At 45.9% G+C, this 16,840-nt stretch overlaps 1 protein-coding gene, 1 non-coding gene and 1 pseudogene across 2 annotated transcripts in view; 2 read left to right on the top strand and 1 right to left on the bottom strand.

Moving 5' to 3' along the window:
• Positions 1-8,274, top strand: part of SNAP29 (synaptosome associated protein 29) — a 28,178-nt gene extending 19,904 nt beyond the window's left edge. Inside the window, exons 4-5 of the mRNA XM_049790730.1 lie at positions 990-1,088; positions 8,079-8,274. Coding sequence (XP_049646687.1) covers positions 990-1,088; positions 8,079-8,236 — 257 coding nt within the window. The 3' untranslated portion in view covers positions 8,237-8,274. The remainder of the gene's footprint in view (positions 1-989; positions 1,089-8,078) is intronic.
• LOC125995528 (uncharacterized) lies at positions 6,790-6,919 on the bottom strand (annotated as a pseudogene).
• A 5,372-nt stretch (positions 8,275-13,646) lies between the features above and the next one.
• Positions 13,647-13,753, top strand: LOC125995228 (U6 spliceosomal RNA). The gene has a single exon (XR_007490781.1). It is a non-coding gene; the product is annotated as a U6 spliceosomal RNA (small nuclear RNA).
• Positions 13,754-16,840: the final 3,087 nt, after the last annotated feature.

Here is a 16,840-nt window from a genome sequence, read left to right as displayed (position 1 = left end):
TAGTTTTTCATTATCTTTGTTCTGCTATGTGAATCTCTCTTTCCTAAGTCTGCATACCACTCTTTGGCCAGGGTACCTATTACAAGTTAAGGGTCTTATGTTTTTTGGAGAGAAACCTCCCTATTACAGCAGAGAATTTTATGTGGCAGTGTTAAGGAAGACATTCCACGATTGTTGTAGATCACAGTCTTGAGAAGAAAAATGTCTGCCATAGAGGCAGGCAGGGGGAAGGGTAGGAGGGAAACTGAGGACACTAGTGATGGGAAATGTGCACTGGTGAAAGGTGTTATATTGGATGACTGAAGCTCAATCGTGAACAACTTTGTAACAAAGAAAAATAAAAGGCAACTGATCCATTTAATCCGGGGATTAAATTCAGCACCCTCTGCCTGCCAGCATGTGCTCCCGCCCTGTGAGCTATCTCTCAAGTCCCTAAGCTGAGGTCTTTGGTTTCCAGAGAGCTATCCTGCTCAGACAATATCTCTCCCTCCCCAGTTTCACAATTCTTGCTGGACTTCTCCCCTCCTGCATCCTCAGCAATTGTCTTTTGCGTGGTCTCAGAACTGACCACCACCTACCTTCCTTCCACCCATTTGCCAAATTAAGATTGCTTTGGAGGGCCGGAGAGATAGCATGGAAGTAAGGCATTTGCCTTGCATGCAGAAGGACAGTGGTCCAAATTCCGGCATCTCATAGGGTCCCCCGAGCCTGCCAGGAGCTTAGAGGCAGGAGGAACCCCGAGCGCTGCCAGGTGTGACCCAAAAATAAAAACAAGCAAAAAAAAAAAGATTGCTTTTGGCCAGAGAAACAACTCAGAGGGCTGATGCACACATGCTCTGCCTGCTGGAGTCCCAGGTTTGATCCTTAACACCACCTATTGCCTAAGAACCATTCAGTGTGCCCCACGAACAATAACAACAAAAAGATAACTTTTGTGAGGCAGCATTTCAAGCAATGTCAGCTAACCAGCCTGCTCTTTCTATCCTTAGACTCTGTCCCTGCCGGGACTAGTTCTGCAACGAGTTCCGAAACTTACCCAAAAAATGCTCAACTCCGTGCCTATCATCAGAAGATCGACAGCAATCTAGGTAAGACTGAGAGCTGCACAGCAACCTCCACTGAGCAGAACACTGGGCAAGCCCAAACTATCATATCTCCTTAGACCAGGGGCCGGCAACCTGCGGCTCTTTTGGGGGTTTATTTGTTTGGTTTTTGTTTTTGTTTTTTTGGGTCACACCCGGCAGCACTCAGGGTTACTCCTAACTCTGCGCTCTGAAATTGTTCCTGACAGGCCCAGGGGATCATATGGGATGCCAGGATTCGAACCACCATTTATCCTGGATCGGCTACTTGCAAGGCAAACGCCCTACTGCTGTGCTATCTCCCTGGCCCCCAATATATTTTACATTGTTAAGTGAAAAAAATTCGCTTTTTCTTCAGATGACAGCTAACCTCTGGATCCTGTATATAGATAGCATTAAGATAAGAAACAATGTATGCAGTGCTATATTTGTTTTATTTTAAATGTCGCAATGGTTTTGTGGCTCCCAGGTGTTTCTTTTTTCCTTTGGAAACGAGTCCAAGTGACTCTTTATGTCTTAAAGGTTGTAGACTCCTGCCCTAGACCCAAGTCCAGTCTACATGATGAGTCCCACTCTCTAGAGTCTGTCCACTTCACTGTCCTTGTCTCAGCTGGATCAGGATAGCATTGTGCAAGAACCTCTCAGAGGGGCCGTGCGGCACACTCTGCTCTCTCCACCTGTCACCTTGCCACCTGGAGCCTAGCTTTCCTCCTCCAGATATTGAGAACAGGGAAACAGAAGCCAACACTTCTGTATGAGTGACTACTGCTGCAAGCCTATAGTTTTTTTTGGTTTTTTTTTTGTTGTTGTTGTTGTTTTTGGTTTTTGGGCCACACCCGTTTGATGCTCAGGGGTTACTCCTGGCTCTGTGCTCAGAAGTCGCTCCTGGCTTGGGGGGACCATATGGGACGCCCAGGGATCGAACCGCAGTCCTTCCTCCACTAGCGCTTGCAAGGCAGACACCTTACCTCTAGCGCCACCTTCCCGGCCCCTATAGTTTTTTTAAGGAAGGTAATTTTTTGTTTTGTTTTTTTTTTGGGGGGGGGTCACACCCAGCGGCGCTCAGGCATTACTCCTGGCTCTGCACTTAGAAATCGCTCCTGACAGGCTCAGGGGACCATACAGAATGCTGGGAATCTATAGAACCAGGGTCTATCCTGTGTTGGCCACATGCAAGGCAAACGCCCTGTCGCTGTGCTATTGCTCTGGCCCTCTGCAAGCCTATTCTCCTGTGGCCACATGGCCAGGTCTTCACAGTTCTGCTCTACCCCAGCCTCTGACCCCACCTGCCTTCATCATTATGTCAGTCCTGTCCCTGTAGGCCTGCCCTGTCCTTGCTCCTTTGCTCTTGGCAGGCTACTGCTCACTTCACTTACTGACCCCCGAGAGTGCCACATTCCGCTGCAGTGACCAGCCGACTATGATAGTGTCTGTTCTCTTCATTACCAGACTGTGAGCATCAGGCCCACAAGAGTCTTTCTGTGCACACTTAAGCACTCTGAGCACTTTCTGAGTATAGAGAGAGGAATCAGTTATTTGAAGTTCAGGTGTAGCAGTGAGTGTCGGCAGTGGGCATGCCTGTGAATGGGTCCCTGAGTCTAGATAGAGTCTCAGTGGCTCCCTTCTCTGATCTTTGTTCCTACCTCTTCCTGGCTGCCTAGGACTTGTACCCTGTTAGGAGATAGCAGGATGGATGAGACAGAAGATCAGATCCTGTAGCAAGTCAGCCCCTGAAGAGGTTGACTGATGGTGGGATGGAGGATGAGGCCTTTCTCTTCCAGCTCGGAGCACGCGTCTGCCACCCTGTCTAGCCGACGGTTCTGAGGTGAAACGGCGCGTAAACAGGGTAAACAGCTCGCAGACAGTCAGGCTCGTGGAAATATTCGCTTTATTCGGTGGACAAGACTGAAGTCCAAAGACTCAGCTTCAGTTCCAGCCAAAAAGCCTCGGCCTTCCACAGACCCTTGTTTTTATCCCCCAGAGTCAGGTACCACCCCATGGTGGGATCAGATACCAACCAATGGTGGAAGCAGAATCAGGTCCTACCCTAGGGTGGGGGCAGAATGCCAGGTCACACCCTAGGGTAGGGCACAATCACCAATCAGTTTAGGGTGAGTAACATAATAATCCCCCAAAATATTTACATACACAACAAGATCCCCTTCTCCCTCTCTAAAAGAAGCCACTAGCGATAGAGCTGGAGTTTAGGATTCTGTGTGTAGGGTTCCTGTGTTCTTCACCTTTTGGGAGAAATCAAACCCTAGCCTTGGACTGCTCCCCCAAATTCCCCTCACTGTCCACGCCACAGCCTACAGCCTCCTTTTTTTTTGCTAACAATATGAACCCTTGCTCTGAGCACATTAATTCATCATATTAGATGATGGAGGTTAGGTAAGTGTTATGTCAAAATGGATACCCTTAACCCTCCTGTCCAGAAGCAGGCATCTTTTGGGTATCACTCTTGGAAATGCATGCATGGTCACTTGGTATATGCACATCTGTCACCTGACTTTTCCTTACATCCCAAGCACGTTTTTTTCCAAAAATTTCTTCAAAAAGTGCTACTTTAACATCTCCATCCTCGGGACTGGAGAGAGATAGCATGGAGGTAAGGCATTTGCCTTGCATGCAGAAGGACGGTGGTTCGAATCCCGGCATCCCACATGGTCCCCTGTGCCTGGCAGGGGCGATTTCTGAGCATAGAGCCAGGAGTAACTCCTGAGCACTGCTGGGTGTGACCCCAAAAACAAAACAAAACAACATCTCCATCCTCTACTCTGGACACTTATATTATTTCCAGAGATTATTCCTCAAATAATCTTTTAGCCAATTCCCTGAGGAAAATCTCTGTTGTAGCTGAGAGACTAGAGTGATAACAGCAAGTAGGGTGTTTGCCTTATACACAGCCAGCCGACAGGTTTCAATTCTCAGCATCCCAGATGCTCCTGCCAGGACTAAGAGCACAGAGCTAGTAGTAACCCCTGAAACACTGCCAGGTGTGGCCCAAACCCACACCCTCCTCCAACAAGAAAGGGGGAAAAAAATACACATTTTGTAGCTGAATTACTAGATATAAAATTATATAAGATAAAGTTTTCTTTTTATCTTTTTTTAATTTTGGGGACCAGAGCCCCTAAAGTACAATGGTAGAATATTTGCCTGATATATAGCCAACTCAGGTTTAATTTCCTGCACCCCATACGGTTCTAGAACTTTTCCAGGAATAATCTCTAAGCAAAGAGCCAATAGTACCAGGTGTGGCCCAAAAACTAACAAACAGAGTAACCCCTGAGCACTGCCGGGTGTGGCCCAAAAACCAAAAAAAAAAAAAAAAAAAACTAACAAACAAACAAAAAGACTAAAGAACAGACACAAAAGCAGAGAAATAAAGACCGTAATTCCACCTCCTGTCATTCCCTACCACTTCTGCCAGTGTACATGTTGTCAACTCTACCTCTTCTCAAGTCAGTGCCTGCAGCAGCAGGGCAAACAGCCCTCAGGGCTCTCAGGACAGGCAGGCTTCTACCCAAATCCCAGCTGCCCTTTGTCCTCAGCCTGAAGAAGCCCCTACAGCCACCCTTTACTTCTGGCTTCTGGACTCTGCCCTAGAGTCAAACTTGTCAGAAGATTCATCAGATTCTCGGAGTTGGCCCCTCCAGAGAGGGGGTGGAGCAATAGTATGGGGCCCTCTGTGGCCCCACTCAGCAAGGATAATAGTAGCAACATGGGGAAAGGGAAGAGCCATATGACCCAAGAGGGTGGCAGAAGAAGGAAAAATGATCCTGAGCTCCAGGCTGAGAACATGTAGTTGGCATGAGAATTAAGTAGCTGGGGTATTTGAGCAAGAAGCAGTGAGGTGTGGAGGAGGGCTAAGATGGCAGGGTGGTAGAAAGACCTTTCAGAGCACTACCAGGCACCCTTAGATAGATCCGGAGTACCATTGGCAAGTGAGAACTTTCTTTCCACACCCTTGATTTGAAAGTGGCCAAGTCTAAAAAAAAAGAAAGTGGCCAAGTCTGTCTCACTCTGAAGACAGCTCCCTGTCCTTTGCTGTTCTAAAACTGCCAGCGAGCTTTCCAAGACCTGACCTGGCCTTATAGGTTTTACTCTCCAGGCATATAGTTCATAGCTTTCATTGGACTTAAGAAGCCTAGAACATGGGGCCAGAGAGATAGCATGGAGATAGGGTGTGTTTGCCTTGCATGCAGAAGGATGGTGGTTCAAATCCTGGCATCCCATATGGTACCCTGTGCCTGCCAGGAGCAATTTCTGAGTGTAGAGCCAGGAGTAATCCCTGAGTGCTGTCGGGGGGGGGGGGGGGGGGGGGGGAATGAAGGCTAGAACTAAATAAAGTCAGTTTGTTGGGGTTTTGTTTGTTTTTATTGATAGGCCAAAGATACAGTACAGGGTATCTGGCATTGCCTTTTTTGTGACTGATCTCTGACAAAACGTGGCACCTCATGTTGTCCCCTGAGTATCATCAGGGGTCACTTCATTTGGGGGGGTTGTTTTGTTTTGTTTTGGGGGGCCACACTCAGCAGCACTTAGGGTTTACTCCTGGCTCTGCACTCAGGAATCACTCCTTGGCTGTGCTTAGGGGACCTTATGGAATGTACTATCACTCCAGCCCCCAGGGGTCACATTTTGGGGGGGGGCCTGGGGGATTGGGTTTTGGGCACACCTGGCAGCACTCAGGTTACACCTGGCTCTGTGCTCAGAAATCACTCCTGGCAGGCTGGGGGAACCATATGGGATGCCAGGTATCAAACCCAGGTCCGTCTCAAGTTGGCAGCTTGCAAGGCAAACACCCTACTACTGTGCTATCTCTCCAGTTCCAGAAGTCACTTCTGACCACAGGAATAGTCCCTGAGCATCTCTGCACATAGCCCACGTACTCCCAAATCTGCTTAGATTTCTTGTTCTAGTAGCAAGTGTGTATGTATGCTGATCTTTTTTTTGTTTTGTTTTGTTTTGTTTTTTTGTTTTTTTGGGCCAGACCCATTTGACGCTCAGGGGTTCCTCCTGGCTATGTGCTCAGAAATCGATACTGGCTTGAGGGGACCATATGGGACACTGAGATATCGAACCTCGGTTCGTCCTAGGCTAGCACTTGCAAGGCACATACCTTACTTCTAGCACCACCACTCTGGCCCCTATGCTGATCATTTTTTACTTAATCAGTTTATCTTTGATTCTTTTGTGGCTTGTTTTATAATGCTGGGGTACCACATGGTAGTTGGTATCAAACCTGCTTTTCTCACATGGAAAACTTGCATTCCAGTTCTTTGTGCTATTTTCCTAGCCATACAGTGGTGCTGAAAGCTTACGTCTGGCTCTGCTCAGGGCTCACTTCTAAAAGTGCTTTGGGATCTGTATGTGATGCCAATATCCAAACCAGGGTTGGCCACATGTAAGACAAGTGCTTCACTCACTGTCCTCTCTCTCCAGAGCCATAGCCTTCCTACCTCTAAATTCATCCACATTAAATTGGATATGCCAAAAAAAAAAAAAATTGGATATGCCTCACTACTTACAGATCCTGGCAGCCTGGGAACTTGAACTTGGACCTGCATATATTCAATCTCATGCTACTTATTTTGTATCTTTATGCACTGTGAACCCTGGCCATGATACCTTGGGGCTTTTCCATAGTCGGCCTGCATACCTCTCTGGAGCCTCAGATTGGTCACAACATGAAGTCTTCCCTAAATGACTCCAAAATTCTTTAGACACCACATACAGACAGCAGATTATAGGCACTCTTATGGAAACCACTGTTTTCAGCCTTCACACACCAAGCCCATCAAATAAAGTATAGTCAGCCTAATTGTCTGTAAACATTAACCCTCATAAAAATAAATATGAGGGCCCAGAGAGATAGCACAGCGGTGTTTGCCTTGCAAGCAGCCGATCCAGGACCAAAGGTGGTTGGTTTGAATCCCGGTGTCCCATATGGTCCCCCGTGCCTGCCAGGAGCTATTTCTGAGCAGACAGCCAGGAGTGACCCCTGAGCGCTGCTGGGTGTGGCCCAAAAAACAAAATAAATAAATAAATATGAGGAAGAGTGATATAGCTTTATGGGTAGCAGATTATGCTTCATATAAAGAAGACCTGGGTTTGATCTCTAGTATCACTAGAAATGAGTCTTTATCCATTCATCTTTTGGTGTGTATTTAACCTTCCATAGCTTGGCTATCATGAATAATGCTACAATGAACATAGGGGTACACCTACCTTTTTAAAATCTTTGGGGTTTTTTTTGGGGGGCCACACCTGGTGGCACTCAGAAGTTACTCATGACTCTGCACTCAGAAATTATTCCTACCAGGCTTAGGGAACCACACGGGATCAAACCAGGTTGGCAGCATGCAAGACAAACACCCTACTGCTGTGCTATCACTCCAGCTCCTCTTATTGAAATCTTTTTTTTTTTTTTTTTTTTTTTTGGTTTTTGAGCCACACCCAGCAGTGCTCAGGGGTCACTCCTGGCTGTCTGCTCAGAAATAGCTCCTGGCAGGCACAGGGGACCATATGGGACACCGGGATTCGAACCAACCACCTTAGGTCCTGGATCGGCTGCTTGCAAGGCAAACACCGCTGTGCTATCTCTCCGGGCCCTTTTGTTGAAATCTTAACTGTGTTTATTTGCACTTTGCTTGTTTTTGGCTTTTGGGCCACACCTGGCTATGCTCAGGACTTACTTCTGGTTCTGTGCTTAGAGATCACTCCTGGTGGACTTGGGACCAGTCCATGTGCAATCAAGCCTAGGTCAGCTGCTTGCAAGGCAAACACTCACTCCAATCCTTCACTTGCACATATTTTAGTATATGTGCTGCCGAAGCGAGCACCACGTGCACATATTTCAAAAGATGTAATCAAAACCATATAACTGAGCCTGTTTACTCTAGAGATGACTCAGATGTTTCAGTGGTACCAAGCGAAGTATTTCCCCTTGTTCTGTTTGCTCAGGTTTGTATCCTTTCTTCTTCTTCACAGATGAGCTCTCCTTAGGATTGGGCCGGCTGAAGGGCATAGCACTGGGGATGCAGACAGAAATTGAGGAGCAAGATGACATTCTGGATCGCCTGACAAACAAAGTGGAGAAGTTAGATGTCAACATACAGAGTACAGAAAGAAAAGTTCGACAACTCTAAAGACAAGGATATCTGCCCCCACTCTGATGAAAGAGATTTGAGATGCCCAAGAAATTTTACTTATTATTTTGTTATAATTTATGTCTTTGCAAATGTTATAAGAGTGGGTCTCAAGATGCCTTATATGTTCTACTTTCCTTAGAGCCAACATTTGAATTGTCCATTTAGAATTTTTGTTTTGTTTTGTTTTTTTGTTTTGGGGCCACACCCGGTGACGCTCAGGGTTTACTCCTGGCTCTGCGCTCAGAAGTTGCTCCTGGCTTGGGGGACCATATGGGACGCCGGGGGATCAAACCGCAGTCTGTCCAAGGATAGCGCAGGCAAGGCAGGCACCTTACCTCTAGCGCCACCGCCCAGCCCCCCATGTAGAATTTTAATCTGACACAGTAGCCTAACTTTGAAGATTCCCAAACTTTTGTCTACATAAAAAAAATGAGAAAAGTTAAATATTAATGAACAGAGGGAAAGATGTGTATGAACAAAAAGATCTGATGATCAATCTTAGGGGCCAGGTAGGTGGCACTGTACTGTAGGGCAAGCTTTGCATGCATGAGCCCTGGGCAGTTCCCGGCACCTCATGGTCCTCCACACAACATTTGTGAAGCAGCCTCACCACTGCCAAGTGTGGCCCAAACTCTTAAATACTCTTGAGCCTACCAGCCTTTCCCTATTGGCTGAATTCTTACACCTTTCCATGTGGGAGTGTCTGGTGACCCATGTGCCACTTATGCAGAAGAGGCTCCTTCCCACACTGTTTCCCTTCCTTACTTGTGTTTTAGTGGATACGTAGATCTGCACTGCTCACTTGGATACCTGAAAATAGGAAGGAAATTCAGTAAGACCTTCTTCCTCATATGCTTTTCTTTCTCTCTCTTTGTCTCCCCTTTCTCTCCCTGTATTGGCTTGGACAGAATACATCAACTAATTTGTGGATTTCTTTATTGGTACCTCCAAGAAAATTAATGAAGCCACAAGGACCTTTTCTTTAAAAATCAAATTAAAGGGGCCGGGTAGGTGGCGCTGGAGGTAAGGTGTCTGCCTTGCAAGCGCTAGCCAAGGAAGGACCGCGGTTCGATCCCCCGGCGTCCCATATGGTCCCCCCAAGCCAGGGGCGATTTCTGAGCACATAGCCAGGAGTAACCCCTGAGCGTCAAGCGGGTGTGGCCCAAAAACCAAAAAAAAAAAAAAAAAAAAAATCAAATTAAGATATATTGAAGATGGTGAAAGGAACTGATTTTAGTTTACCGCCTTTCACCTTAAACATGGCATTGGCTCTGTGACTTTGCTGATTTGATTTTGTTGCCCATAAATAAATCCCCTTAAAACAAAGGAAACTTCTTTTAAGTGCTACAGCAGTGCTTCAGTATTTATGTCCTGTAACACAACTTTTCTAAAAGTACTGACAGCCTCCTGTCACGTTTCAGACACTTCACAGTCTTACCCGTCCATGTCACTGAATACCCGCAGAGTGTGAAGGACATGATTCGAGGTTATCAAACTCAATCACTTCTTCAGTGGAGCTAATCATGACTCTTCTTTGGAGGACTGGTTATAGGAAGCAGTTAACTATACAACCCTTGCCACCAAGACTTGGTTGGGGCTCTGGGGCCAAAGGCTGCTTAGCTGCTGAGTGCCCGAATAACCCCTACCTCCATGTGTGTCCTAATTGCTTCCTGATCATCATCATCAGACATAGAACTGTGAAGCTTTGTCAGACTTGTTTTTGCAAGTTGTCCTCTGAAAGATAAAGTAAAGCTGCCACTCATATTCTTTTCCAAGGCCATCCCACTTAATAGGATTAGTGACTTAACCCAGTGAAGCAGGGTAGCAGCACTTCATGTATCTGTCCTGTCTGTTGTGGGTTAATCCAATCCTTCCCCCCCCCCCTTATTTTCCTCTATCCCAAGAATATGGAAGGAGAGTTGTCCCCCTTTTCCTAAAAAAAATTAGTTTCCATATTAGAGGGCATCTTACATTATGTTCTGTTCCTACTCATCTTCTTGAAAATTCTTGGCCAAGGAACTTTCTGAACTACATAAGTAGTAGTTTTTCTGTGTATATGTGCATGTAAGCACATGCATATGCATTAAGTGCACACACCTGCCACACCCAGTGGTGCTCAGAGGTTATTCTGCGATGCCTGAGGGTTACACTTGGGTGACCCTGGGGTTCTGGGAATTGAATCCAGGACTCCTACAGGAGCTCCAGCTCTCTTTTAGCTCTTCATCCCTGTGCCCATGCCCATGAAGAACTGATTATTCATGGAAACCATAAAAAAAAAAAGTGGCTAGGCTCTGGGAAAGTCTTGCAAACATGAGGCTGTGAATTTGAGCCTCTGTTGCCTCACACTTGTGCCAAGTTTGTGATCCCAGCACACAAACCAAGTGTGTCTGAGGATTGTGACTAGATTGCCGGAAGTGCAACCCCCAGCAAGCACAAGTGTAAACACCACAACCACACTACCAAGTGTGCAATTGCATCTTTTTAAACAAAAAGATTAAGGAAGAGGAATAAATTATACTTAAACATATACATAAAACAATTTTAGGTAATACAGGAAGACCTGAGGAGCTTCCAGAATCTTTATACTTGATATTAAAAAAAAAAAAAAAAAAATATATATATATATATATATATATATCCATTGGGTAGGGTACTTGTTTTACAAGTTGCCAACCCTAGTTCCAGGGTCTTGAGAGATACTAGATCAGGTAAGGCACTTGCTTTATATCTGGCTGACCTGGGTTTAATTCCTGGCATCCCATATGATCCCTTGAGCCCACCAGGACTGAATCCTGAGAGCCAGGATTAACTCCTTAGCATCTCCAGGTGTGGCCCAAAAGCAAAACAAAAAAACTGGGTTCCTGTACCCCATATAATCTGAGCCCCTCCAGGAGTGATCCCTGAGTGCAGAGCCAGGAATAAACCCGGCACACCACCATGTGTGGCCTGAAAGTCAAAAACAAATTTTTTTGAGGAAAAACCATGTCAAAGATGCTCACAGTTGCTAGGGGTGAATGGAATTGGCTATGTTATGAGTCACAGAAAAGACAAATGACCTTATCTTTGCCTTACTACATGGAGTCCTTAAGACATATTTGTGTATAAGCTGAAAACAAATCGTGCCTTCCAAAAAACGTGGCTTTTCTAACTTTAGTTTGAATATATGTTAAGTGTGCTACTAACTTAAAAATAAGCACATTCAGGGCCGGTGAGGTGGCGCTAGAGGTAAGGTGTCTGCCTTGAAATCGCTAGCCAAGGAAGGACCGATTCCCCAGCGTCCCATATGGTCCCCCCAAGCCAGGGCCAATTTCTGAGCGCTTAGCCAGGAGTAACCCCTGAGCATCAAACAGGTGTGGCCCCAAAAACCAAAAAAAAAATAAATAAATAAATAAGCACATTCTCTTTCAGAGGTCAACTACTTAACATCTAGTGATTTTTATTTTAACAAATGGGGTCTCCTTGCATGCTGTAGGAAAGCAGACTTGAACTCAAGTGGCAAATACAAAAATAAATACATGCATTTTAGTTCCCTTATGAATATGTAATTTTAAGAGTACACTACACCAGGGGCCGGAGAGATAGCATGGAAGTAAGGTGTTTGCCTTTCATGCAGAAGGTCATCAGTTCGAATGCCAGCATCCCATATGAGCCAGAAATAACCCCTGAGCACTGCCAGGTGTGACCTAAAAAAAACACACACACATACAAAAAAAAAAAAAAAGAGTACACTACACCTAACTTTAGTAAAAAAAAAAAAAATACTATACTTTGTCTAAATAAACCTTTGTTTTCCTGTAGTTTTCCTCTGTCACCCTCCACCCAAAAAAAAAAAAATTAAATATACCAACACTGATAGGACAACGGGGAGGGCATCTGTCTTGCACACAGCTGACTGGTTCGATCCCCGGTATCCCATATGGTCCCCATAGCACAGTCAGGAATGATTCCTGAGTGGTGTGGCTCAAAATCAAAAATATAGGGGCCAGAGCGGTGGTACAAGCAGTAAGGTGTCTGCCTTGCCCGCACTAGCCTAGAACGGACTGTGGTTCAATCCCTAGGCATCCCACATGGTCCCCCAAGCCAGGAGTGATTTCTGAGCGCATAGCCAGGAGTAACCCCTGCAGCCAAAAAAACAAAAAAAAAAAAAATATATATATAAATATATATATATATATATATATATATATATATATATATATATATATACCAACACTGTTACCACCTTCAGTTCTAATGAATGGAATGCCTTTTTACAATGAGCAACAGGCTGGAGTGATAGTATAACGGGTAGGGTGCTGGCCTTCTTGCATACAGCTGACCTGGGTTTAATCCCTGGCTCCCATATGGTCACCCAAGTACTGCCAGGAATGATCCCTGAGCATAGAGCCAGAAGTTATCCCTGAGCACCACCGGATATAGCCCAATAAAATGATGAGCAAGATCTTAAGGAATGAAGGGTCTTTTTCTGTAATGTTTTCTATCAAGGTAACAATACATCATGCCTTCAAGTCAATAAATGATTATTATTCTATCAAATAAAATGTGAAGTTTCTAATCAGATTGTCTACTGTTTTCAGAGTTGTTGGAAAGGATCATCTTTGTTGAATTTCACGTGTTTAGTCTTTGCAGCCATATTTAGCCCTATGAATGAACCTTCTGGAAACACTCATCCCTTCCATTGGACCATTTGTTGTCTCTTGCCTCCCTGCCTATTCCAACACTGAGATGAAGACTAAGCAATTTTAAAGGACCAAAATGGAAATATTTAGGCTCATAGGCCAAATGATCTATAGTAACAGCTTACCTCCACCAAATAGCACAAAAGCAGCCAAAGTCATGAAATGGAATGAGAGTGACTGTAGTCCAGTAAAACTGGGGATTCTGAAACATTTACACTGTAAATAATACTGTTTAAGTTATCGCAAATATTACTTCATTCAGGAGCTGAGGAGATAGTAAAAGAGCACATGTCTAGCAGATACAAGGTTCTGAGTTTCATCACTGGCACTGGTTTCCCAAGCATGATTGGTATATATCTAGTGCCCCTCTGCACTGCCACAAAGGTGTTGATCTATGAATACTGCAGACCCAAGCAGTAAACATCAGGTCTTACCCCCAGGCCTAGCATGGTGGGAAATGTCTTTACCCACCTCTTCTCCTCCTACCTGCTCTGTGTTATCCCATCTTAAAAGATAAGGGTGGGGGCCAGGCGGTGGCGCTGGAGGTAAGGTGCCTGCCTTACCTGCGCTAGCCTAGGAGACGGACCGCGGTTCGATCCCCCGGCGTCCCATATGGTCCCCCAAGCCAGGAGCGACTTCTGAGCGCATAGCCAGGAGTAACCCCTGAGCGTTACCGGGTGTGGCCCAAAAACCAAAAAAAAAAAAAAAAAAAAAAAAGATAAGGGTGGGTGCTCGCTTCGGCAGCACATATACTAAAATTGGAACGATACAGAGAAGATTAGCATGGCCCCTGCACAAGGATGACACACAAATTCGTGAGGTGTTCCATATTTTTTGTTATTTCAAAAAAATAATTTGTAGACCCTGAAAAAAAAAAAAGATGAGGGTGGGGGGGCGAAGAGATAGCACAGCGGTAAGGCATTTGCCTTAGACGCAGAAGGAAAGTGGTTCGAATCCTGGCATCCCATATGGTTCCCCCAAGCCTGCCAGGAGCGATTTCTGAGTGCAGAGCCAGGAGTAACCCTTGAGTACTGCCAAGTGTAACCCAAAAACAAAAACAAAACAAAAAAAACACAAAAATGAGGGTGGGGGGCTTGAGCCAGACCTGGTGGTGCTCAGGGGCTAATTCCTGGCTCTGCACTCAGAAATTACTCCTGACAGACTTGGGACCAAATTGAGATGCCAGTGATTGAATCAGGGTTGGCCATGTGCAGGGCAAACACTACATGCTATTCTATTGCTCCAGGCCCTAAAAGACTTTCTTTAGGATCCAAAGAAGTCATACAATTGAGTGCATGCTTTAAGGTAGAAGGCCGGGGCCGGAGAGATAGCATGGAGGTAAGGCGTTTGCCTTTCATGCAGGAGGTCATCGGTTCGAATCCCGGCGCCCCATATGGTCCCCTGTGCCTGCCAGGAGCAATTTCTGAGCCTGGAGCCAGGAATAACCCCTGAGCACTGCCAGGTGTGACCCAAAAACCAAAAAAAAAAAAAAAAAAGGTAGAAGGCCAATGTTTGATCCTCAAGCCACCACTAGGAATAGTCCTTGAATACTGCCAGGTGTGGTCCAAAAATACTTAGAGGTGTGAAACAATCACTGGGCTTCATTGGACCACAGCTTGCCACATCTGTTGAAACCTCCTGTGATAAACAGGGTAACATAGGTAAATGAGTTCCACACCAGGATGGAAGGCCTTGCTCCTGAACAATCAGCACACAAAGACATGCAGAGCACAGACAAAGACCTTAAGTTCCACTATTTGCCTCATCTTTTTTTTTTTTGGGGGGGGGTCACACCCGGCAGCTCTCAGGGTACTCCTGGCTTCACGCTCAGAAATCGCTCCTGACAGGCTCAGGGAACCATATTGGATGCCGGGATTCGAACCGATGACCTTCTGCGTGAAAGGCAAACACCTTACCTCCATGCTATCTCTCCGGCCCCTATTTGCCTCATCTTGACCTCTGAACACTGACCTAGGAATTGTATCTAGACCTGAAAACTTGCTAAGCCAGGTAGGGTCATTTAGAAATCTTCCCTTTCCTGGCATTAGACACCCGTGTCCCAAGCAGATATCATTTTTGGACATCACTATAAATGAGGAATGATGAGGCTCTGAACATGAGTAGTAAACTTCAAGAAAGATGTTTTGAGCCATATCAAAGATCAGAACACAGGGCTAGAGTGATAGCACAGCGGTAGGGTGTTTGCCTTGCATGTGGCTGACCCTGGACAGCATCCCATATAGTCCCTAGAATCTACCAGGAGCAATTGTTTTTCTTTTTTGTTTTTGTTTTGGGGCCATAACTGGCAGCGCTCAGGGGTTACTCCTGGCTTTGCACTCAGAAATCATTCTTGGCAGGCACAGGGGACCACATGGGATGACAGTAATCTAACCACCTTCAGCCCTGGGTTGGCCACATGCAAGGCAAACACCCTATCACTGTGCTTTCTAATTCTCTGGCCCCATTCCAGGAGCAATTTCTGAGCAAAGAGCCAGGAGTAACTCCTGAGTGCTGTTGGGTGTGGCCCCAAAATAAAAACAAACAAAATAAGGTTAGAACACAATGGCCAGAGCCATAACACAGTGGGTAGGGCTGTTTGCTTTATGCAGCCAAACAAGGGGATCCTGCTTCCAGTATGGTCCCCTGAGCCTGCTGTTGGGTGTGCTGCTGGGCGTGGTGTAATCCCCCCAAATTAGAACACAGATTTTAAGAATGAAAAATTACACAGGTTCTAAAGGAGTATGACATGATCAGTTTTGCATTTCAAATGAAAAGAATAAGAATGTAGGGTTACTAGTACAACTAGTAGGGTGCTTTCCTTGCACACAAGCCAACCCAAGTTCCATCTTCGGTATCCCATATGGTCCTTTGAGCATCACCAGGAATAAATCCTGAATGCAGAGCAGGAGCATCCCCTGAGCACCATTGGGTGCAGTCCAAGAACAACAACAAAAATATCAGTGTTATTTACGGCAGGGCAACGCCTACTAGAAAAATTAAATGATAATTAAGTATAGTCATTTACAGCTGCCATAAATGATTGCAGTTAAAAAGTTCTCAAAGACAGCGGTAGGATGTTTGCTTACAAGTGGCTGACCCAGGACCAACAGTGGTTCAAATCCCGGCATCCCTTGAGCCTGCCAGGAGCAATTTCTGAGCGTAGAGCCTGGAGTAACCCCTGGGCGCTGCCAGGTGTGACCCCCCCCCCCACACACACACACACAAAGAATAACAAATGGCCCAAAGCAACCGAATCTGTGGACCAGGGGCCAGGAGAGATAGTACAGTGGAGTTTTTTTTGTTCTTTTTGGGTTTTTTGTTTTTTGTTTGTTTGTTTGTTTTTGGGGGGGCACTTCCAGTGACACTCAGGGGGTACTCATAGTTATGTGCTCAGAAATCGCTCCTGGATTGGGGAAACCATATGGGAGCCCAGGGGATCTGACTGCAGTTTGTTTTTTTTGGTTTTTGTTTTTTTTTTTTTTTGGTTTTTGGGCCACACCCGGCGGTGCTCAGGGGTTACTCCTGGCTGTCTGCTCAGAAATAGCTCCTGGCAGGCACGGGGGACCATATGGGACACCGGGATTCCAACCAACCACCTTTGGTCCTGGATCGGCTGCTTGCAAGGCAAACGCCGCTGTGCTATCTCTCCGGGCCCAAATTTTTGTTTTGTTTTGTTTTGTTTTTTTGGTTTTTGGGCCACACCCGGCGGTGCTCAGGAGTTACTCCTGGCTGTCTGCTCAGAAATAGCTCCTGGCAGGCACTGGGGACCATATGGGACACCGGGATTCAAACCAACCACCTTTGGTTCTGAATCGGCTGCTTGCAAGACAATGCCGCTGTGCTATCTCTCCGGGCCCCTGACTGCAGTTTGTTCTAAGTTAGCCCATGCAAGGCAGAACCCCTATCGCTGTGCCACCGCTCT

Source organism: Suncus etruscus, chromosome 17 (genome assembly GCF_024139225.1).
Source record: "Suncus etruscus isolate mSunEtr1 chromosome 17, mSunEtr1.pri.cur, whole genome shotgun sequence".
Lineage (NCBI taxonomy): Eukaryota > Metazoa > Chordata > Mammalia > Eulipotyphla > Soricidae > Suncus > Suncus etruscus.
Note: the sequence above shows the minus strand (reverse complement) of the source record. Positions and strands in the feature narration are given on the sequence as shown.